At 39.5% G+C, this 25,031-nt stretch overlaps 1 protein-coding gene across 3 annotated transcripts in view; it reads left to right on the top strand.

Annotated features, from left to right (window-relative positions):
- The window catches only part of RSPO3 (R-spondin 3), a 63,992-nt gene extending 61,258 nt beyond the window's left edge, over nucleotides 1-2,734 (top strand). For all 3 annotated transcript variants that reach the window (XM_051792289.1, XM_051792286.1, XM_051792287.1), the window contains one exon: nucleotides 1,687-2,734. In XM_051792289.1, the coding sequence (XP_051648249.1) occupies nucleotides 1,687-1,880 (194 nt within the window). In that variant the 3' untranslated portion in view covers nucleotides 1,881-2,734. The remainder of the gene's footprint in view (nucleotides 1-1,686) is intronic.
- Nucleotides 2,735-25,031: the final 22,297 nt, after the last annotated feature.

Raw genomic sequence — 25,031 nt, 5'->3', positions numbered from 1 at the left:
GACAAGCTGTAAAATAATCCCACAGACCTACACAACAAGAAGAGGATAAAGCATATTCTCACATCTTAGTCTTGCTCTTTGCTTCCTGCCTTCTCTTTACCTCCTCTGAATCTCTCTCCCTTTACCTGACTACTACTTCCTTGGATGGTTATCTGTTCTTAGAACAAAGCCACTGCCCCTGCACCTACTCCTCCATTGTAACATATTCCCATAGAGCCCAAAAAGGCATCAAAAAATCAAACCAAAAAGCTTTGGTTTTGAGGCTGGAATGGGCACAATTCTCTGCATTCAGCACCCTCAACAGGAATATCGATCACCAGATTTGAGTAACTTGCCCAACATTGGTGTAGGAAAGCCTGGATTATGTCTGTTGATATTTAAAAGCAAAAAGTATTTTTTTATGTAACAAAGAGGGATAGATTCTTTTCAGAGTATCATTATTAGGATATCATAAAAGAGAGTTTGGCCAGAACCTTTTCAATACTTGTCTAGAAATTTCTTCATGTAAGGAGACGTATGGGTCAGTACAACATTCTGCCATGAAAGTCTCAAGCAAGCTTGCCTGTGAAGATATTACTGGGATCTATCTAACCACAGGTGAATTTCAGCTGCATAGCACAGTAGATAAACCAGTTCCACACATTAAAAAAACAAACAAGCAAATCTCTTTTAGTCTTGTGTGTACATACAAGTTCAATCCAATGTCATTCCTGCATTGGTTTGTAAAGAAAATAGGAGGAATAGAATCATAGAAGCACAGAAATGTTTGGGTTGGACAGGACCTTTGAACATCATCTAGTTCCAACCACTCCCTGCTGTGGGTAGGCACATCTTTTGCTAGATCAGATTGCTCAAAGCCTGACCTTGAACATTTCCAGTGATGAGGTATCCACAACTTCTGTGGGCAACCTGTTCTGGTGCCGCACCACACTCGGTATAAAGAATACATGTAAGCATAAATGCACTCTGTAATGTCATCTCCACAGACAATATACAAAGTTTTAATGTCCCTAAGGGGACAGGATGCTTTACTGCAGAGGTCTGTAGCAGTAACAAGATCCTCAACACCTCACGCTTGCAAGTATTTAAAGCAATAAAGTACTTGACTACCTAGTTTTCTAACAATGGTCTAAAGCTTGACTTGAGACTTGGAACACCACATTTTAGTCCGAAGACAGTCACATACTCACATACCTGTGCTGGAGCTGACACTTTCTCTGGGATTTATGTTGCAATAACAAAAATCCCCTGGGATGTGGTTGTAGTGGAGGTTAAGGCAGGGGAGAGGCACAGATGCTGAGTTTTGACAGTGAAGGGAAGTCACAAAATTGCTAACTTTCATGCTATCTAGCTTCAACCATTGATGTCCACAAACTAGCCAGTGGTGTTTTTTCGGAGTTATGCTCCTGACTGTGGGAGGCAGGCCTGTGTGAGATACTTATACCCGCTCTAAAGCACTGGGACTACCCAGGGAGCTCTCAGCTCTTTGCTCAGAGTCAGATTGATGGGAGGTACTAGTCCAATGGCCAAATTTAGTGGTTTGATGAAGAGCTGGGCACTTCCAAATACTAATACTAGTGTCCAGCTCCTAACAGGAGCTTTGCTGTAGTCCAGCTCCGCCAAGTGAGAGACTTAAAAATTGCAACAGCCTGAGCAAACCTTCTAACGTGCCATCATTTTTTTCAGGGAAAAAAAATAGGGAGGAGAAGAGAAAAAAGTCCAACAAAGATGAAAGCAAGGAGACAAGACAGGAAAGCAAAGGTCGAGCAGCCCGAAGACAAAACCGAGAACAGAGGGAAAACAACAACAAAACCCAGACGAAGAAAAGAAAAGCCCCAAATAAAGAACAGGACCTGGCACCTGTTGACACTGCACATTAACAGCCTTCCATGTTTGTTTAAGTTTTATGATGCTGCTATCTCTACCAGATCGCCCTGACTGGTGTTCCAACCATTCAGGCCGCAAATGGACAATGCTACCAGTTATTATTAAACTTTAAACAACATTCCAAATACTTCCTATATTCTCCAAGCAACCATAGTTTATTAAAGATTGACATGAGCCAAGGAAAACAAAATCTAAAGATGGGATACTTTAAAACTGTTATATTATATGCTTCCGTGCATCTGTAAAAGGCAATTAAGAAATTTTGTATATATTAATAATAGGGTATAAAATATAGCAATATAATAATGAATTACATTCAGATGAACGATGTTCTTTTTCTTTGTAAAATATTTTTCAAGTTATTGTTTAAGTATGAGGCAAGAGATATGTCTAAATCAAAGACAAAAATCGTATCCCTTCATATATTGTACATAAATATTAGGAGAAGGAGGAAAATGTTTCTGAAGAGCCAGTAGGAGCCCAAGGTTTTATAAGCTCTAGTGGAGCAGGATGGGATTGCCCTGTGGTTCCCTGGTCCGTGCTTCAGACATGGGTGAGAAACATCAGGGGAAAGCCAGCAAGGCTTCACTAGCTGAGGGAGAAGAAGCAGAAACATCTGCAGCTTTGAAGACTGAATCCCTGAGGCAGAAGGCAACTGAGCTGAGCTTGAACAGTGCTCTTATCTGTGGGACAACACAATGTTTTCTGGTCTAAACAGTGGTACCGTGTGTGCTGTTTTATGCTTTTTATACCTATGTGTAACTTAAGTCTACATTTCAAATCTTCTGGTGAATGACAAATCGTATTTGTAGGAGACAATGTTGAGTTAATAAAAACCAGAAAAGTAGATCATGTAAGTATGTTTTTCACAGTGATGGTGTCACTTTTTCTACTGGGGGAGGGAATCATTTCATAGCTTCACAGAGAGAAGAGGACACAACTTACATCCACAACGTGTATCTAGCTAGAGTATCCATGATAATAAATCTATGGAAGTATAGAAATTACGAAATTCTGTCCAACTTTACTTAAATTCTTATTCTAGTTCTTTTCTCTTACACAGCAGAGGTGAAAATCTGCACTTCTGAGAGGACAAACCAAACCCTGTGGTACCATTCTGGGTATATCCATGGCTAGAGTGGCCCATGAGTGAAGCACAGGCTACGCTATTATACTGACTCACTGCTCAGAAATGGATTTACCCTTTACAGAAATATGTTGAGGAACCTACATACCTCACAGAATGTGTCTCCTTACTGGAGAAGACCTGATTGAGTAGTACAAGTAACTGTGACTAAATCTATGTGAAACTTCTTCTCTGACAATTGCTTCCCAGTTACAAAATACCTCAAAACCTTAAGAGTTAATTTTAAGCAATTGTCTGAGAATTATGAACAACTTTTCTTCAAATGGGAGCTAAATTGAATGGACATTAATTATCAGCCAAATTCATGGTGTGTTAATTATTAAAGAACATGTCTGAAATTAAATAATAAATATCAGTTAAGGTCAGTAGATAAAAACAAATCAGGTACTATTAAACTGCTTGAGGAATTGTAATCAGTAACAAAGAGATAGAAAAATGCAAACACCAACTGTTATGTCCCAGGCTTCAGACCTGTCTGACCAAGCTGTAGCTTGTTCTCTCCCCTGGCTCCATGTTACTGAAGCTCTGAATAAGGGAATCCAGTGTTAAGGTATCATAAACAGTTTAAGTGCTGAACTGCTGAACCCTTCACTGAATTTGTCCCAGCATCTGTATTCTGAGCCACCACAGCTGAGTAGCCAGGCTGACCAATGCACTAAATAAATGAGAGGTTTTGCTGTATCCTGCAGCAAAGTGGCAGCAGAAGGACCCATCAGTAGAATGGGACACTCATCATCACCAGCCATCCCCCACAATGAAGGTCTTGTCTTGTATACTCTACTAACAGTCTCTGGATACTTGCGGTTGATGTGCTGACAGGAAAGCAGCACATGAATATTGTTATTAATTCAGAAGAATTCCTCTATAGCCCTCATGAGTCACTATCATTTATTTTTTGCTTCTGTGGTTTTAGGCTCTGAAACTTATTGAAGGCTTAACTTTCTGATGCAGCATGAATTTACCGTGACACTTGTACTTAACTGCTGTGCATTGTTATTTGTAGAGACAGCACTGTATTTAGTTCACATGGTTCACATGAACTTGCACAAATTCAAACAAAAACATCTGCACAGGATGACATAACAGCTGATCATGGGATCATGTCACTCTTCACAGTGACATTCTGCAAGCATCAGCTGCAGCTTCAGTCTTTCCTAAGTCCAACAGCAAGGGTTTGGTCACATTTTCAGGCTCAGACCTGTTACTTCTTTGCTGTTACTTAGCACAAAGCTTGCACGGCAAAGACCTTGCACTTTTACACAGTAAGCACACTCTGCAGTTACACATCCTCAAATAATTCTCCCATATGGACTCTTGTTAATGGAGGAGTTAGATTTTTTCCTAATATTTTTCAATAAGTTGGTATAATTTAAAGAGAAGTTAAGTCAGCATGTTTGTTCACCATTATAATAATCCATCTGTCCCTTACATCTTCCTCTCCTAACTTAGTTGTGACATTTCTAGTGAGTTTAAGCCTGCCCTTTCAGATCTGGAATGCTAATTGTATTTGAGAAACAAGAGTACCTATCGATTGGCTTGACACAGAAGTTTCTGGGTTTTCATGGGCAGATGAAATGTTTGTTGATAGTGTTCTATAGAGTATTTCAAAGTACTGACAATGTCCATATCAATCCTCATACATAAGTCAGTCATTCAATTTCCTAAAAATCACTCCTGCAGAAGGTTGGTTGAAAGTGAATCTTGCCTGAGAAACATTAGTTAAATATCTTTTAGATATAAAGCTGTCTGAGAATGATCATCCATATGTCAGCAAGAAAATGGACATTTAAGAATGTTTGAAATTAACCATCTGGTGATACTTTTTAGAATTTACTAAATATTTCCAAGGAGTAGTTTTAAAATATATTTCAGCTCTGTGGTTCCGTTTCCAGTTCAACCTTACATCATCCAATCTGGGCTGTTTATGGAAAAGTTATAACAGGTATAGTACACTCCACTTTCCCAATGCTTGCACACACCTGTACTTACATTATGCATACACCTAAATTACTCTGACAATTACTAAACTACTCACACAGACACTGTTAGTGGATTTGGATTTAGATCATTAACCATTGTCCTTTATGACTGGCTTTTCTTCAGTTAGGTACACATACTTTCTGAATTTGCTGTCACCAGCCAAACTTTTGAAGCTCTGGTCATTGTGGTCACACAAAAAAAAGAGTGGTCTCACATTCACCTCTCTTCTTGCTTCTTCCTCTTATCCTCTCCACTGTCCACCTAAGTGTCCTCTTTCTTCTGCACTACCACCATTCTTCTCCTACTTCTGATCCACCTGACAGATCACTGACAGATCTGTTGCCTGAGTTGGAAGTTGAGTGTATTTGATTTCTGAGTCTCTTTCTGAATCTTCTTCCTTCTCTTCACACTTCTTCCCTGCTTATCTTACTTCAGTTGATTCTTCTTATGAAGGCTATGAAGTAAAGCAAAACTGTCTTGCTACCAGACTTGCTTGTAATCATGTTTGCCTGGGCAGAGGAGGGTAGGGTAACAGTCTCTCTTGGATAAAATTGGCAGCATGACTTTTTCTGTAGTCACTACTGTGGAGGCAGAACAAAGTCTGCAGGTACCACAAGAATAGGAGGCAATATAGCAAGGACAGGATGGGAAAGAGTTGTCAGCTGGTCTGCCACCTTTAAAAGGGTGATATAAACAAAATTTAACTAGCAACAGCAACCATATTTTCTTGTATAAAGGGAATAAAGCACTAGGATAAATGATCTCAGAATTCAACCAATGGGTTTCAGTTAATTTAGTTTTCCATATGCCTATAGAGGGAAACCAGAGATGAAATAATGCAGAGAAGGGAACAGCAGGCCAGCTGGCTGCAGATAAGCAAAAGCTGAAAAACATACTGTCATTATTATTTAATCTATGCATGAAATAATCTCTACTAATTTATAGTCTACTCCAGTATACCAATGGCTAAACAGATCATTAAAGTTCTACAGATGTTCATGCAGACATTATCCAGGGGACCCAGTACAGCAACCAATACCTTGCACTAGTGAAACAGGTGTGTTCCCAGAGCATGAGATTAAGGAACCGCTTTTGTGATTTTAAGGGTTTTTCTGTGACTGAAAAACAGAAGGGCAGTTCCCCTTTCTGCTTTATGCTATAGCTCAAAATATCTGGTTTTACAAATGGTTTGATCCTCACTATATTTCAATGTACTGTTTAAATATACATCAGTCCATAAAACAAGCTGCTATGAAAAACGTAAATGTGGATAATATTTCTTAGAGAAATCAACCTGATCTGCTCAGAAGTATGTTCCTTCTTTATAAGAAATGACACATTGTTTTACTCTTCTGTCAAAGTTGATCGATGGTAGAAACTGAAAAACATCTTACAGCAAAAGCACAATTCAAAATAGTTGTCCTAGTTACAGGGGCTGGGACCAGTTTAGCACTATGTGGATATAACCAAAACTGTGTATTTTACACCCTCTATGTAATTTCTGATGGACTGTTAATAATGGATCATTTGCAGCAGCTGCCCAGGGCACATCTGACACCTTGGGCTACAAGCTGGGTATTAAAAACTCTGTGAGGAGTGTTTCTTTGCCTTCACACCAGTGACTTAACTCCCCTCCGGGGAGTCATTAGTACCTTCTAAACCAGCCTGAGGGGTCATCTTTGCTAATGGGCCATACTGGACTGGCATAATAGGCAGCTGCAACTCTAGACCATCAAAGACTCCAAAAATATCCCATGACTCACAGAATTAAATCACCCATTGTGAAACTCCCCGCCCTGGAGGAGGTACTGGCATTCCCACGTGAACCTGAGTATATCCAGTCTTGGGGTTTTGGGCCTTCTAGTACCACTCCTTGGATCCAGAGGAGGACCAGAACCTTGACAGGACTGCAACTGCCACTCTCGACAAGACTGATCATTACTTCAACAGGACTGTGACCATCACCCAGACCAGTAGGTTTTCCTTTCATTTTACTTTGCAACCAGGGGGCCCCCGTGATGCTCAGCATAGGACCAACAAATACCGTTCTGTTCTTGTCCCAGGGTGCTGGGTTATACATCTGTCTTTGGAAGCTAAAACCAGTTTTCTCTGTATCATTGTGTTTATCGTAATCTTTTTTAGTAAATTGTACCTCTGACTTGTAATCTTTTGAGTTGGGCTCATTTCTTTTAAACCAGCACAATGGTAAAGCAAGCTATTTTTCACAGTGATGCTTTATTCATAAAAGAAACCTCCAGTGAGTAAATGACAACACAATGTCATATAGCTACTCTAATAATTCTGTTCTCTGGAAATGGGATTTACAGTTTCAGACAGCAGAAGGGGACTAGAAATGGGTAAATTATGTCCACATGACACTGACAGATATCAGTGTACCCCTGCTAGTTATTGGAAAAGTAATGTTCAAAATAATAAATAAACCTGTGGTCATCCTTTTACCACCTGTTTCCTCCCACTGTTAATCTACCTGATAAAAAAGCATCTGATTTTGAAAGCCAGAGACCAAAGAGCAAGCAAGGAGGTGTCACTCTGCTTTTAAATCAAGAAATTTCTTGAACAGTGGCCAAAATGCACAATTCTATCATGTTTGGTGATGATGTCTCCCATGTCAGATGCTCATGTCCTGTTGTCTCACTATTCACTAATAATATCTGAGATATTACTACTCTTCTAGTGTGTCCCTTCCATTGAAGAGTGATTTTGACTATTTACAGAGTTGTGATAAGCTTCTATTTTTTCCAGATTCTAGTTACTTCTTTCTAAAACACATTTCTACCCACCAACCCTTGCCTTCTGTTCCATAGATATGCCATATGTAGGATAACCAACCCAGTTCTGCTGAGAACAAGATTGCATAATTTAGATGTCTCATGCATGTGTATGTGCACTGGGGTCAGGGATGGAAGGATTGGTGGAGGCTGCATTTTGGATCAAACCCCTCTAAAAGAATGAGGATATTAGATGAGCCACAATTATGGTTTAAAACACCTTGAAAGCCTATGGGAGATCATTCACACATTTTAGTCTCTTGTAGTCATCCTTGCATTGAATCCCAAGAGTAGAGGCAGACCCCATGAGCTACAGTTTTGGCCCATTTCTACACAATATATTGTGTTATTTCTGTATTATTCTCCTCACTGCAGATACTCAGCTCACTTCCTAATGGGATTTGTAATAAATGAACAGTCTTCCTGAATGTTAATTAAGTTGTTTACATTATAGTTAATGAATAGTGAGGACCGAGCCACTTGCTATTTTCCATCCTGACGAATACTCTTCGGAGTATCTTTTGGTGATAGCTTTCCAGATCATCTTAAGCACAAGTGCATATTCTACTCTTTATGATTCCTTTTACCTTGTTGACATTATCTGAGCTCCAGTAGCACATCAAACAACTTAATTAGCATCTCGCATCTGTGGTTTCTTTTCACAACCTGTTTCCTACAACTTTGCATTTGCTATGCCAAATGCATTACTGAAGTCTACACATAGTGTTCTTGCTTCTTAGAGGGAAAGTAAAAGAGAAACAAGTATTCTTATGGCAGTGGAAATATTACTTAAGCTATCAAATTCTTGTTTTGGTTTGTTTTGCTTTTTTATACACTGGAGAAATGTCAACACAAGACAATTTCTTAAGCACATGCACCCTGAGACTTACATTTTCAAAATTAACCCCAGGGGAAAGAAAAGAATGATAATTAAAAGCAAGTATTTGAAAGTCAGCTGGATGCCTTAAGCTGAGATTCTGGTGCACCATTAGGGGGCCATCTAAACACAAGATCTTAAGAATGAAGCTTTTAGAAAGACTTAGAAGTTTTATTCAGCCGAGACAGACTTGCTAAGGGATAAGTAAGAATTCTTTGCAATTTTCTCATGAGTCCTGCAGAATCCTAGGAGCAATTTCATACATCAGGAAATGCAGGTCCACTGCACTTTAGTGTCTGTCAGTGGGTGGTTAAAAAGCACAAAGTACACATTGTACCTAGGCTGTAATTAAAGAGGTATCAACTATTTTTCAATATAGAAAGCTGTCCTAGTTAGGACAGCTGAGATCAGTTCATCATGGTGGGTGTAACCCAAAACTGTATTCTATAGCCTTCCATGTCATTTCCCAGAAACTAGACTATTGTTGTCAATAGACTATTCGCACCTTCTGCCCATAGAGCCTGACTCCTCAGGCTATAAACTAGGTGTTAAGAGGCCTGTGAGATAGGAGGATGTTTCTGTCCTCACACCCTTTGTGAAACTCCCCGCCCTGAGGGGAGCACTGAACATTCCTGCCTGAACTGGAGGATATATAATCTTGGAGTTTTGGAACATTTTTTAACCCACTCGTGGGATCCAGAGGACGGCTGCATCTCATCGCTCTCAACCAGACTTAGACCACCACTGGACTGCGATCACCAGTTCTGGCCAGACTGCAGCAGCTCTCCCACCAGCAGGTTCTTCCCCTCTCCCTTTACTTTGGACTCAAACAGGGCCCAAGGAACACCACTTTGTTCAGGCCCCAGGGTACTGGGTTACACATTTGGGTTTTTGTGGGTTGAGACCAATTGTTTGTTTGTATTATTGTACTTACTGTATTATTTTAATAAATTGTTATTCTGACTTATAATCTCTCCTTTGAGTTGGGTTCATTCCCCCTGCTGGTTAACTTTTAAACCAGCACAAAAGCTCTGTCTTCTGATTACAAGAATAAATAATTCATTGCTCAGGAATGCTGGACAGTCATAATTTCGTGCCTATAAATCATACTTAGTGTGTTTTGTAACAAGTTTTACTGAAATGCTACTTCATAAAAAATCACACCAGCAGCACCATACATTGTATTATTTATTACTACAAGAAGGCAGAAGCATCCTCCTCATCATTCAGCTATCTCCCCCCATGGGAAAGCAATAATTGCCATGTTTTGAAAAACAGTTGACAGTATCATAAGGAATCTCAATATTAGTTTGAAAAGTGGGCATTCCATGCTTGCTATAAGACAACAGGCAATGCAAAGAATTAGAGGATTACTTAGAGGATGCATTGACACCACCGTGTATTTTCTTAAACAGTTTTTAACTTGATTTTTTAATACAGTGACACAGATCTGTAGTCAGTGTCTTTCCATATCATTTTATGTGCAAGCAATAACAGTGACTTATAATTGCATATAAATCTGTCACCACAAAGACGTGTTCCCTTGCACGAGCTCTGCTGAAGCTGATCTGAAGCTCCTGCAGTCTCTTTCCTCAGCTAGGCACAAGAACAAGTCTCTCAGAAGGCTGCAGCCAAAAGCTGAGAAGGTTCCTGTGGCCTTCTGCAAAGTAGGAAGATGAAAATCAAAGTGGAAAATGCAGAGCACCACATGAAGGCAGGAGCATACAAATTCAGAGAGTAAGAAGAAAAAACCCTTAGGCAGCAGTGGTAATTCATAGCTGAATGTAAACAGTGTCGTGATATCACAAAGAAAGTAAACATCATACTGGGACATGCAGAAATATAGTCTGTAATATATATGAAAAAATTCTTTTGTTCTACTCAGTAGTGCCAGAATTGTCAGCTGAAGTACAATGTCCCATTAAGGCACCATAGTTCAAGAAATAAGTGGTATAACTAGAAATAGTTCAGGCAAAAACTGAGAATGATCAAAGCTCAAAAAAATAAGCTTCAGAAAATGTTTCCACACCTACCTACCTACCTACCTACCTACCTATGAAGCAGATAATAGGCGTACAGCAACACTGCCAAGGATCAGAGGGATATGGTCACAAACAAAAATCACTGGAAAGAAACAGAAATAAAGAATTCTTTATCTGTACAAATTTCTCCCTGTCTGGATATAATAAACAACGTAACTCACTGAGGGCAGGTAGCAAAAAAACCCAAACCCAAACCAACCAAACAAAACCCACAAAACCAGAAAACACTAAAAAAAAAAAAACAACCAGCACTAAAATTAATATATCATTTCCATGCCATCTGTAGCCAGTTTATAATTTTACCCTTTCTCAGGATATGCAGTGTTTGCATTTCTAGCTCCCCAATTCATTCATTTAGCAAGAATAACATCTTTCCTATTCTTTTCCAAACAAAATTTATCCTCCTTGTTTCCCAGTGACTCGAAGAAACACTGGAGCCTTCAAATTCAGAAGAAAATTGCAAAACATAAACTTTATCATCTTTCTTAGAGGAACAAAACTTGTGGTATCATGCTGGCCATCTGGTAGGGAGCTGTCCCAGCAACTTTCCACCTTCCTCTCCGGTTTCACCCTAATTTGAGGGAAAAAAAAAAATCCAAAAAATTTAAGTTTGTACAAGGCAGGCATTCAACAGATAGATCCTAGGCTGCCAGTCAACACGTGCAGACTTCTAGACCTGTTTGCAGGGGTGCTGAGAACATGTGGCAGTGGCAGGGTCACTGGGGGAAAAGGAGAAGGGCTGGGGCCCAAAGACACAAATGCAAAGGAAAACTGGCTTCCTTATTTTTGGTGCTCATTGATTGACTTATTTTACTTTCTAAACTTAAAATTTTTAATTCATCTTCATGTTTTTGGAAGGAGGGAGAAAGGGTGCAGGCAAACAATTTACGATTTCTTAAGTACTTGGTAGGACACCACTATTTCCATACAGAAGATGTACCACCGGATCAATGGTATCTGTCAGCAGACAGGATTGTGGCTTTACATCACACCTGAAGGACACTGCTTGGGAGAGCAGAGCCCCCACTAACATGACACATGAACCTACCCTGGCAGTCTGTAGAGGACCCCATTAATGACCAAAGCAGTTGAACTGTACATACCATATGCCACACCTGCTGCAACCCTGTTTAGCTCAGGAAAAGCTTCTCCAGTGTGGACTTGAGTGCAGAAGGCAGATGAGCACTGCAGGTTGCTCCACCCAGAGTGAGTGGGAGGGAAGATACAAGAGACAGAACACGCTCCCATCACTGCTCCACCAGTCCCCTCGGCATCCTCTCTGTGTGCAATCCCCCCAGTGATGCTGGGCATAGAAGCCAATGCAAAGCAGGGCCACATCAGTAGTCCCTCTTTAAGAAGATGGATGAGATTTTGAGAACTGTTGATTCTGTCATCTGAAGATATACGTACACGCATTAAACCTAAATCAATAAAAATTAGGATCTGTCTTGGATTTTCTGTAAACCTTGGAGCTAGATTAGAAATCCAGCTCTTTCCTTTTCTGTCACATATGGCACTTCCCAAGCTCGAGATAGTTCCCCCCACTCCAAGTGTATCCCGAAAACAAGGTCCCTACAGGATCCTCAGAAAGCAGAGCAAAGAGCTATCTAATGCGGCCAGAATTAAAAAGTGAATTCTTGGACTGAATCTTCCAGCTACATGTATCAATGCCTACATCCACCCAAGATGAGTTATTTCATGTATATGCTGCGATCTGGAAGTCAAAGGAACACATGTAAGGGGACAGGGAGAGACCTCTACTCCACATACCAGGATCCCAGACAGTGACATTGCACTGGACTGTGAGCTGGGCTCACAGCTGTGTCCCAGTTTGGAACAGAGATTGGAGCAGAGATCAGGGCAGAGCAGTGTTCCTACTGTGTGACTGTTTTAGCTTAGACCATGCATGCTAAAGCAACTAGGATCATGTGGCCTGGAAGGCAAGGAACACTCATTTAAAAGAAAACCTGTTTCAAGATCTCTTTGACACTGGCCTCAGTGCCTGAGCAGTGTAACATCTGCTCACCAGAAAAACATGAGTGTGCGGGGCAGAAAGTGATCTGGGCACAAGGAAGGAGCAGTTTAAAGAAGGCAATGGTTAAAGGAGCCCCTTCAAAGGCACCACAGGAGGCAAAAATATCAGAAGTGTCAAGGAAGAATGCAGCTACTTGAATAACAGATGGGACAAAAAATTTGGTCATGATAATATGTCAATAAAACATATTTTACCTGGACCATCTTTACTTCCTGCTCTGGATCATGTTTTTTCCTCCAAGTTTCCATCAGGCTTTTTTGACCCTGTGCATGCCCAGTATTCCAGACTCCGTGCAATTGGCTTCAGCCTTAAACCTGAAGATAGGATGTGAGTGAGTCATGTTAAAATTATTGTCTGTATTTTCTGACTCACTCAGTTTTGTATTTCAAAATTTGAAGTTGTTTCTGCACTGTCAGCCATCTTAAATAACATAGCAAATTCCTTAGCTGCAGTGTTCTCACTCATTTTCTACAGAAGCTTAGGTGATACTGAAGAGCTAGCCAGGGACTTTCTACTAACTTTTGCTATTTGTCACTGTGTCCAGATGATCTGAACAACTTTTTCATTTTAAATTTAATTATGCATTAATAACACATACAAAACATAAGATTTATTAAGATCTTGGCCTTAACATCAGACAATAACAATGATGTGAACAAATACTTACATATACACACATTAGTATATTCTCAATTATAATTTAGAGGACTTTGTGGTAGAAATCTTGAAATGTCACCTCTGTCTTTTTTTACTCTATTTTCCATGATTTTATTAAAACTGAATGATTAAGACCAAGACTCCCAGCCATACCCAAAGGAAAATGAAATGCAACCTTGAAGAAGGGTATGAGAAGTGATTTCAGCCGACTTTTATTAGCTCAAATAAGGAAAAAAAGAAAATGTGTCACCACTGTTTACCAGCTGGAGGGTTCCTGTATCATTTTCTGGTTTCCAGTAACTAAGAGAGCATAAGTCGTCTCCCAAGGTATTTGAGGTACATCCCAATGAAGCTTTGCCTTTCCTGGTAATGTTCTGCTTGGCAGGTGGGTAATGAGAGAAGCATTTCAGTGACTCAGATCATGGAGTGATGCCTCCATAACCAACAGAGTCAGGCATGAAGCAATCTCCATGTGGAAAAATTTGAATCACTGATTCAGGGGTTGCTGATTGCGGATCTGAGACTCAGAGGGCCCTAACACTATAATTTTCTTCATTCTTGTGTTGTGGACTCATAATAATAGGTTAATTATGGTTTTAATTTTGGAAATAGAGATTATTGTGCTTCAACACACAGGCCAGACATATAATGATTTCTTTGTTGTAAGTCTGGCAGAACACAATGCTTCTTGTTTATAACAGCAACTGGACAATTTATTTGCATGCAGGAGGTAGTTTGTTCCACTGGATACCCTTTAACTTTTACTTTTCCATTGTTCAGAAACAACACAGTATACTACAGTTATAATTGTACTACAATAAGCCTCCAATTATTGGGCAAACAAATTTAATTAAACAAGAGTATGGCTCATACACAGCTGCAATTACCTGTAAAGTTATGGATACTGTCAGTCAACAATACTGTCTTTCACTGCATCATGAGAAATGACACACCCAAATTTAAATATGCTCAGCTATCAGCAAGACTCCCATTGTTAAAGAACATTATTCTATTATGGCATTACTCCACCTTACTACCCACAGATGGACAGCGGAAAGATTAAAACTTTGGTGTCCCTTGTATACGTTCTCTTTGCTGCCATCACAGAGTAAAGTTCTATGTATATCTCATTATATATTAAAAAGAACACAAGTGTAAGCTCACGGGATGCAATTCTTAAGCATCTGCTGTCAGGGCACAAAAGCCTTTGCAGTCTTCACCAGTGCAGCAGCTATCAGCCCTGTTAGCAACAGCCTCTCTTTTGCACACAGCTGTCCTTAAGATCTCTAGCTTTTACAATCACATGAATGCTTGGGCACAGACAAGCATAATCCCCAGCAAGGAAGAGGAGTTTCAGGTGCAGGACACAGTGACTTACTGGAGCACGACCCATTGGCAGAATCAGTCTCTCTGCATGACCTCTCTGTTTCAGTGCTGAGGTAAAGGACAACGTTCCATCGGAGATGAACGTGCCTAACTGTTTCCATGGAGGTGTCTGCACAAGTTAGGTGTCTAAAATTCTCTTTTTGTCAACAGAGAATTGGTGAATACAGTAGTAGAGCCTGTAAAGTAATGCAGTTGTCCAAAGGTAGGAGCCCAGAGCCATTTTACATTCTCTATCAAGCCTATAATGGCTTCCAAACAGAGCTTCAAAAAGGGCATGTGTTTCCTGTAAGGCTTGTGTCATATCTGCAATAATGCATGGTTCTTGCCTACCCTCTGAACCACTTTCAGGTAAACTGAATTGATCCAGTGACTCTTCTGACTGTACTGCTTAGAAGCTCAGTGCAACTGCCTGAACACCTCATGGATTGACATCCAAGATGCCCTGGGACAACTTGCCTGGAGTTCAGTTACCACTGCAAAGAGACATGGGTATTCCAAAGGCCCTGTGTCACACGTACCAGTTGCAAGTGGGCATCTCAGAAACCCTAAGCATCTCAAGAGGCACAAGACAAATGTACATAGGCACCTGAATCCTACCTATATTTCCATAAATTTAAATGGGGGCATAACTATAGACACTTACATACAAAGCTGAAGTGTGTGACCTAGCTTTGACCTATTTATTCCGGTTTAAAAGTTTATACAATGACAGTTATGGGCACTCGACTAAGAGCATCAGCCCTTAAGCTGTCATAACTGGACTATTTGTCTGCTCTACACCAAGTTAATAATTTTAAATTAGTTTAAAATATGAATCCTCCCTTCTTTACCCTTCTAAGTCTACTACTATCTTGGGTGCCTGTCTAATATGGGCTTTCATTTTTTCCACAGAGATCTTGACTGCTACTGCCTCTTAGCTGAGTGACCAGCTAAAGAATGTTCCTTTATAAATTCTTGTTCTGTGTAAAGCTTCGGGTTCTCTCACACTCTAATTTTAGTTACAAGAGCTTTCTATCCCATTGCTGGAGATAATCTTAATGAAAAAAACAATGCCACAGAATATGGGCTCCTAAAGAAGATTCAGCTAATCAAAGAGGAATGATGGTAGATACCACATACCTTGCTGAAGAACAAAGCCTGATGATTTCAGAGACTAGAACTATAGAATGAGTAATCATGCCACTGCTAACCTTTTCAGTAGAAATATTTGGCTTCTGCACTCACCCAGCAATCCCTAACTGTCTACCACACTTTTCCAGACATCCTGAGCCCCAAATATTCCTCTGCAAAGCTCACAAAACTTTCTGCCTCTTCTGCAAGGTTCTGCAATTTATCCCTTCTGATGCCATTTTACAGCAAACTAGAAACTGAGGTGGGATTAATGAAATACAGTAAGCTAGATGGTGCAAATAATTACTCCATCAACACAATTAGTTGATATCACATTGAGATGAACCAAAACTACCAGCACTAATTTACCTGAACCTACATAGATATCTACTTTGCTGGGCCTAAGCATCACAGAAATTTGCCACAGAACATAAAGCATGATGCATCCTCAACTGTATGCGTGAGGATGTATACAACAGCACACATTCATTAAAAATCCATAGATACTTTTCATACCATGGAATTGCAAATAGAAGTACAGGTCCATTCATCATCTTCTCTCAAACCAAGCTCACTATGCCTCCTATAAAATGTACTGCTTAATCTTAGACTTGCAGAGTCTGTAATAGGAATCAGAAGTTCATTCGTTCATTGACTGATTGATTCATTCATTCATTCATACCTGATCACCTTTTCTAGCCTTACTGCTCACTCTTTAAGCCATTACAGTCTGTTTCACTGTCCAATTGTGTTGGGAGTCTTGGATGAAATCATAAAAATAAATCTGTGGCTGGTGTAATCCAGTGTCACTTCACTGGAACTCAAGGAGTTATATGCTTTTACAACAGCAATGAACTTAATCTGAGATCAATGGAATAACAGAGCTCCAGCATCCTGCTCAAAAAGAATAATGGGGGCAGCTTTGAGCCCCCAGGTAAATTGATGCCACAATTTCAGCCCTCATATAAATTCAGGAATTTATACTATTGATGAATACAACAACCTATCTTGCCTTTCACTTACTTGTGTAGTTTAAAGGCTATACATTATCCATTGCTGATGTGAGTAGGTGAAAGTCTGCTAAACTCCATGAAATGGCACCGAGCTCTGCTGGCCGTGAGTGTGTCCCCATGGCGTTGGGCAATACACAGCTAAAGTCAGTGGTGCTCAGTGGTGACACAACATGGAGACATGCAAAGTGAGATTGTTCCGAGCTTGTTTCAAGGTTAATGGAAATTGTATAGCCATTTCCTTTACTTGAATTTAAAGAAGCCTAACAGAAATTCCTTGAAGAGAGGACAATGGTGAAGGAATTGATCATTGTACATCTGAATGAATTAACTGAAATCAGTGAAACTAATTCTAGAGTAAAGTCCTGCCCAGCAAGAAAACGGGCCCAAAAAACTGAGCCCAAAGTAACATCCTATTCAAAACCAGGAAAGGTGGTGAACTGAAACTCCTCATCTGTTTCTAACAGGAACACTTCATGGGCTTTTATCAGCACTGCTGGAAGTCAGGAAGCAAGAACACTTTACTCCATTGCTTTTTTCCCTATCTTTCAATGCTCTATATAATTAGAAATGCAGCTCATGTGAGGATTTCAACTGAAATAACAAAATGCCTGATCTATTTACCCTAGCCCTTTAAAAGACTCTTGAAAATTAATGATACATTAATACATCAGAAGTTTTTCAGAATTATAAAATGGACCTAAACCACAAAGAAACTCCAAGCTAACATTACAGATGTACCAAGAAACCTTATTCACACAACAAAGAAGCCCTAGAATAGCACTCCTAAATTCCAGTGAGGCCAATAATTATGAACTGATGCACATAAAGGCTAAGGCTGAGTCATTCCCAGGGTAGCACCACCACAAACTGAAGAAATTAATTTCATCTTGAGATCCTATCAACCAAACTAAATAAAATAAAAAATACAGTAAAGAAAATACAAGCAGATATAAACTCATGCATACATAATAAATGTGAAAATTTATTGTATACACAATAAATGGTAAGTAACCAGAGTTTGAAAACAACTACTTTCCTCAGAGAGTCCCCTGATGACACTTAGGAACCTGGAAAGGATTATGGTGTGAGCAGAATACTACACTTTGTACTTTCCATCTTCAAAGGATTATAACTAAAGAAACTTCGCAAGGCCCTGTGAAACAGGTCAGTGTTATAGTCCATCTCACAGGTTGTTAAACTGACCACTGATTTGGCAAATTTGGGATCTAAGAGGTACTGTAATTCTTTTCTGAACTTTGCTTTTCTGCCTTCCATTTTCCTTTGCCTTCCTTTGAGTTCAGAGAGGGAATATAGTATTGCTGCAGCTAATTTTTGTCATCCTGTGAAATCCACAGAACTGACCTGCACCCAATCAGAACAATTAGGACTACTAGAGCTAACAGAATGAGCAGGAAATGACCGAAGTTGAGGGATTAAACATACAGAAGGAAAGGGCATTGCACTCTAGGCTGCAGAAAAAGCACCCTTTCTCTCTAGAGGTTTCAAGTCATTTATCTTCTACTGGAGCACTTCTTCCTGATAAGTGATATTAGCAGGGCAGCCTGCTCATGCCATTTCTAAACCAGTCTGGAGTAAACTCAGCCAGGATGTAGATTTGTCTCTCTCTTCCCCCCAAAGAAGATCTACACAGGGGTTAACTGCACTCTCATGTTTTCAAAACCTCCTCCATGCCTTTCTTCAGGAGAAGGCATAAAAGTTCACATGTACCCTTGGGCCAACCCAAGCAGATTGCAGGCAGCAGGAAGTTAAACACACACAGGTATTCACTTGGGCAGTCTATCCTGATGCATCTAATGAAACTACTTGCAAAATCTGTGTGTAAGTACTGGCCTGGGGGCTATGTGGGTAATCAGAATTATTAAATTTTGACTGTATTATTTATTTTGCAAGCTATGCTGGACATCCCTTTATCAATGCTTAAGGATGCTATTTCCCTTTACTGAATTTGTTAATTAAACTCTAAGATATGACAGGCAGTACAGCATTGGTGATTGATGCATGCCTCAGATCCTAAATAAATCCCGTCAGCTCAAACTTCATGCCATTAAGAAATGCACCTTTCTGTGCTATGCTGTCATATTGTTTGCGAACACTTTACAAGACAGATGCAAAAGCAAGTAGATAGTGTTGTTTCCATCCACAGCATCATCTTTGCATTAAACTGTCTCACTCTGTGTGGCTCTTAGATGTGAGTCATCGAAACTGCAATTATAATAATTATTTAAGCATTGAGTAAAATTTATTCCCTTCAAAGATTTTACCATAACAACTTCATCTTCTTTTCCTTCTTTATGGAGAAAAAACTCTGGAAGCCATAGAAAGAAATACCTTCTCATGGTTGTTCATTTAGTCTACATTATCGGCATTTAAAAATTCAAATAATATTAAGAAGCATTTCTCTTTGAAATTTACTTTAAGCAGTACTCCATGGCAGAACTACTTTAACTGCATAGGTGAAAAGTGTATTACAAGTCTGACCTAATCTTGCACTTTCTGTAACATCAGTCATCATAGGCATCACACTGGGAGTGTACAGAGAGAGACTAGACTTCAAACAGGAACATTTACCCCAGTTTTTTAATTTACATCATGCTGTTACTCCTCAATCAAGAAAAAAAAGACATGCTGCCACACTACATGGCTACCTGTAGCCAAGACGAATGCCTCTTTTGGGTGCCATAGCTACTTATTCTCACTTTTCTGTGACATATTCTATACATTTTCAAAAAATATCTTCTCTTGCTGGTCTTAAGTGTTACAGAAATTGGCCTGTTCCCTGAGCCTCAAACCTGAGACCTGTTTTTGGGGAGCTCCCATTCTGCTGTGGAGATTGTAATGGAGGATGGTGCTGCATCTCTTTTCCTGTTTGCTGCCTTAGTGTCATGCTGGGGGATTACACACCACACTGCTTCTCACCCTCTTCCCTCCTGAGATCTGCTTCATCCCACACTTTCTCTCCACAACTGGGGTAGGAAGGACACAGCAACTTGTTAAAATCTGGGGAGAAGTGTTTGCTCCGAGGGGAGCAATGACTCAGTGGGATTAGGCTGTGCAGAACAGAACCCTGTACTCCGAGTCCTTCTCCACAAAATTTTCTGCTACTGTGGAAACTGGTGAGAAACTGTTGTGGAAGTTTCAGATGATACTGTCTACCATAATGGGTCTCTCACCCAGAAGGCTGCAGAATCTAAGCATATGAGAGACCAAGGCAATGCAGAAAGCACAAACCACTGAACAGCAAAGTAGCCTCTCAAAACTGGACGCTCTTTTTTTTCTAAAAAGCACAAAGAAAATTTTGGCCCATTCATGGAACAGGAGAAATAAGATTTAACTGTGGAATTCTGTCTACAAATTTTGATCATGAGACCCTTTTCACACAAGTAAAGCCTAGAGGACAGAGTCATCCAGAGAAGTTTTAATTTTGATTTGAAAATTTTCAAAGTTACAGTGTCATAAACTACTACAGCAACTATGTGAAAATAAGTCCATTTAAGTTGCTGAACTGTTTATCCAAGTGGAACAGCAGGAAATGCTCCTGGTTCTTTTATAACATAATAACAAAACTGTCTCAATCAAAATACTGGAGCGCTTGTTAACTTGTATCTTATCTGTTAGAAGACTTTTAAGTTCTAAAGCTGTAGCGTTACCAGGTCCTACCAAGAGCTCAGGCAAGGAAGCTTTCTTGAGTCATGTCAGCCTTTTAATGGTCTCAGCAACAAAATTTTTCTCAGTTGCTAAAATTCACATTTATATTTTTATATAAAATATTTTTTATATAAATATATGGGAAAAATATTTATGGAGGTTTTTTGGAGGTCCTTTGCTCTTGGTTTTATTATTTTCTTACTTGTTTCCTATGCTACATATTTTAAAATATAATTGTTATAGAAGATGATGTTTTGTTTAGGATATTGAGGCATTCAAAAATTTTACTTGAAAAAAATAAAAATATGCCCTTTATTGTAAAAGAAGGTGCTTGCATGACAACTATATAGTAGTTCATATAGGCATAATTAAATTACAAACCTAAACTTGCACTGGTTCTGTCTCCATAAGGGCGTTTACACCTATTGAGGACTCACCAGCAGGAAGCTCAGAGGGTCTGATGCACACAGTTTGAAGACTTTGCTAACTTTCCAATAAAGTGTGGGTGTTTTCAAACATTTCAATACAGAGTTCCCCTTCTTAAAAATGTAATACTGAGTTAGAGGCGTAGCTATGTGCAGTTTCCCAGAAAACATAAGCACAGAAGCACTCAGCAAGTTTTGCCACTGCTTGCAGAAGGACCAGGGTTTTGGTACAACAAGCAGCAGTCTTAGTTGTCAGGAACAGTCTTGCAGGCGTTTCCTGTGTAAGCCAGAAGTCTGGTCAGTGCAATAGCTGGATCAGGAGAGACAGTAGTACCTATACTCTAACAAAAATTTTTTGAAGAGCTCAGCTTCCCTATAGTTACCATATACCATCTAGTGTTACAAAAGGAAATTGCAATTTCTAACTCACTATTCTTTAAATGAAAGATGAAGATGGCAACAACATATTTTTATATTTTGCTTTTCTTTCACTAAAATAAAATATACTATGAGTGCACTACCTCCTCCTTGTGATTAACAGTTTTTCCATTTATCAAGAATTTTGTGATTCCAGTTAGTTTTCAAGATTTCATTTCTGAAGATGTATAATTATACAAAATTTTCAGCTTCAATAAAGTTGAAATAAAGTCTGCCTTATAGCTACAGACATACATCTTATATGTAATTATAAGTTATTGTTGAGTACTACAGATGTAAAACTCAGTGGCAAATTTAAAAGAAATACAAAATCTAACCGAGTAATTTTTGTAAATATCATTATTTTGAAGATCCCAAATATTTTCTTTCTAATAGAAGGTTAATATTCCTTGTTGATGGCGAGGAAGTCAAAGAGAAAGATATTCTAGTGATGTTGAGACTAAGGCATTAGGTTTGCTGTTGGGAAAAGAAGGCTTTAATCCTGGAAACTCTCTGACTAGAAAACTAAAAGATTGAAACACACTGTATTGTAATGCAGTAATTGTTTTGGGGTGAGAGTTTTCTGCTTGTCTGCATCACCATATGGATGACTTTAATTCAACAGCAAAACAGAGTGTGATATGATTCTCATAGCTGGGATAATGGAAAAAGTCAATGTTTACTTATTTGCAGAAGAAAATTTTACCTTGTCTGCCAACTGGAGCAATAAAATAAATTTGTTTTGTATGCTGTGTGGACTTTTTTACTGCTACTAAATGAAAGCAAAACAATCATAAACTCTCCTTGGGAGTTCGCAGACAGAATGGGTACAGATCCACCAAAAGTAACAGATTGAGAGAACTGAGAAAAAGAATTTGCCCTCAGCTCCTCTTCTCCCACTTCTCCTCCTCAGCCTTGTTCAGCTTCCTGTTTTTAAAGCAAAATGGGATTGTTTTCGTGACTAACCAGCACAATCCTTCCAAAGCTGTTAAATAACAGCATTTTTGGCAGAAGTTACAGCATATCTAGATTATGTAAGCAAAATACAGATATTACAAGAGGTACAGCAGTTGCATTTTCATACACCATTTTAGCCCATAACTATCACTCTGTTCTGAATCTACAAATAGTGACTGGAAATCAGTTTAGCTACAATGCAGCCGGATGTAAGTGTAGATTGCTGAAACAGACATGAACCTCAATTTCCAGCTAGTCAAAATGAAAATCACTTGCAAACCCAAGGAGGCTTTGGACTCCCATTGATCAACTTACATTTTGAACATCACTAGCACAACTTCAATAGAATTTCAAGGAAGTTGAAGTGAATGCCATTTTGTCTCACTGACACCATCTTGAACACTGCCCTTGCACTCTTTGCCTGGCTGCAGAGAGCCAGGATTGCCAGGTGCCACCGACAGAGAATGAGGGAGGCAGCCTGATACTGGTTGCCTGAGGAGTCCCTGGCTAGCCCAAGTGGCTGCCAGGCCACTCTGCACTGCAAGCATATTTAAAATACTTGTAGCACAGGGGACAAGCTTGTGTCTTGGACTGTAAAAAACTACAAGTATCATTTGTAAAAAGAAATAATCCTGGGAAATTTGTGTATCTTAGTCTTTGATGACTGTAAGAAATTCATCACTTCAACAGAAATGGCACTGCAGTATGAGGAATCTCATGCTCTAGGACAGTTTAGAGGAAAGGAATGCAGTGAGTGATAAGCAAAAGGTGTTCATGAAATTAATGTGGCACTGAACCAAAATCACGATTTGTGTTTAGTATATTTACATGTTGGAACTCGATTCTCAGCCCCTCTCTGGCTCCTTGCATGGAAGAGCCAAGGGTACACCTGCACTTGAGTAGAGTGCTGTCACCTTTACATCTTCTCTGTTCAGTACAGAGTGTTTGTCAAAGGTGCAGGAGTGTGGAATGGGTGTGATATCACACATCATTCACGATTTTGCTTCTAGTGCAACTTGCTGCAGTTCTGAGGTTCTCCACACTAACTCCCCAAACTGACTCAAAACCACAGCAGAAGAAAACTGTTTTTCTCCCCACTCATCCGCAGCAACAATTGAGCTCTTGATGAATATAAGACTGTATTAACTAATAATTTAGTGGCAAGCAAAAGACATAAGTTCCACAGTGATGACATTGTAGACAACAATAAAAATAAACAAGGAGAAACATAGGAGACAACAGAACTGTGAAGCAAGCAGGGGTATAAAAGATATAACTGAGGTGGCTTCAATTATAATAGACAGGTACAAAGAAACACTAAAAAGGATATTTAAATAATACCCATTCTGACTGAAATAAGAGATGTTACTAAGGATTGATAATAGCGTAGGTAACATTTTAGAGCTATAATCTTAATAGAACTTAAGCAGATCATTTCTGATGCCCTTATTCCAATCTATTCAACTAGATACCCTCATGCTCCTTCTTTCTTTAGCCTAGTAAGGTGCAATGCATTTAATTCTTTGGTTACTAGCTTTGGCACTATTGGATATTCCTTTAACTGCCATGCTTGCTCCATAACTCATGGAGTGTAAAATAAAATCTTTCATTCACTAGCACATTTTCTCAGTCACTCTACAGTTGCAGTGAAAGTCACAAACCTACCCAAACACAGCCACAGAGTTCTTTTATACTAAGTACAGTCTTCAAAGGTGCTGCTTCTCTTAAAAAACTGCATGCAGTGAGAGTAGCTTTGGTTGAACACTTAAGATCCCTTAAGAGCACAAGCCTGCTCTCCTTTTTTAGGTCAGATTCTAACAGAACCTGACAGGAATCTGGCCTCAATAGCTTCCACAGGATCAAGGATTCCTGTAAATTTCAGTAAAGGATTAAGGCTATTGTTGCTGAGCACACACTGCCAGTAAGGGACCTTTGCTTCTCTCTAACCTCTAGTCTTTGACTCAGCCTCACACAGATCTCTTTCAATAGCAGCATAGGTTACCAGGTAAATGTTTGTCCGTGGATGCAAACAAGTCACATTCATTAAAACCAGAGGTTTTAACAGGTAGGCTTTTCTAGACTATTAGAAAATAGTAAATGATTTAACCAAATGCATTTCTTTTAGTATTCCTGATTACATTTAGAATTTAGTATTCTTAGAATTTTCATCTTTTATTTTCCCTGGTGCTTGTGATTTCTGGATGTTAAAAATCCAAAAGTGCAGCCAACAGTAACTTTAGGTCTAAGAAGCCCTTTCCTAGACAGCTTGCACATGTAGTCACGTTGAAACATCTGGTTTTCCATTTATGTGCAATGAGTACCTGGACACAAAGCCCCTCCTCCCCTATCTAAATGAATATCATTCCAGCCTAAATTATGTGTGGATTACTGTGATTACTCTTTCAATTCTGGTTTATTCAAAAGTTAATACAGCAGACTTCTCAAATATTCCTGACAACAGCAGGCAGCATAAGTCTCCTTCCTGCACTCCATCTAAGGGAACAGCTCAGCTTTGGGACAGTTTGACCCCCTGCAGTTACATCTGGCTCACCCTCACTGTGGGAGGCCACCAAAGCAGCCAAACCTCTACAGCCACCCAAACACGGCCTGGCAACGCACAGCAGCACAAGTCACTGGCCTGGT

Source organism: Manacus candei, unplaced genomic scaffold (assembly GCF_025592945.1).
Source record: "Manacus candei isolate 608988 ecotype Guabito, Panama unplaced genomic scaffold, ASM2559294v1 h1tg000034l, whole genome shotgun sequence".
Taxonomy (NCBI): Eukaryota; Metazoa; Chordata; class Aves; order Passeriformes; family Pipridae; genus Manacus; species Manacus candei.
Note: the sequence above shows the minus strand (reverse complement) of the source record. Positions and strands in the feature narration are given on the sequence as shown.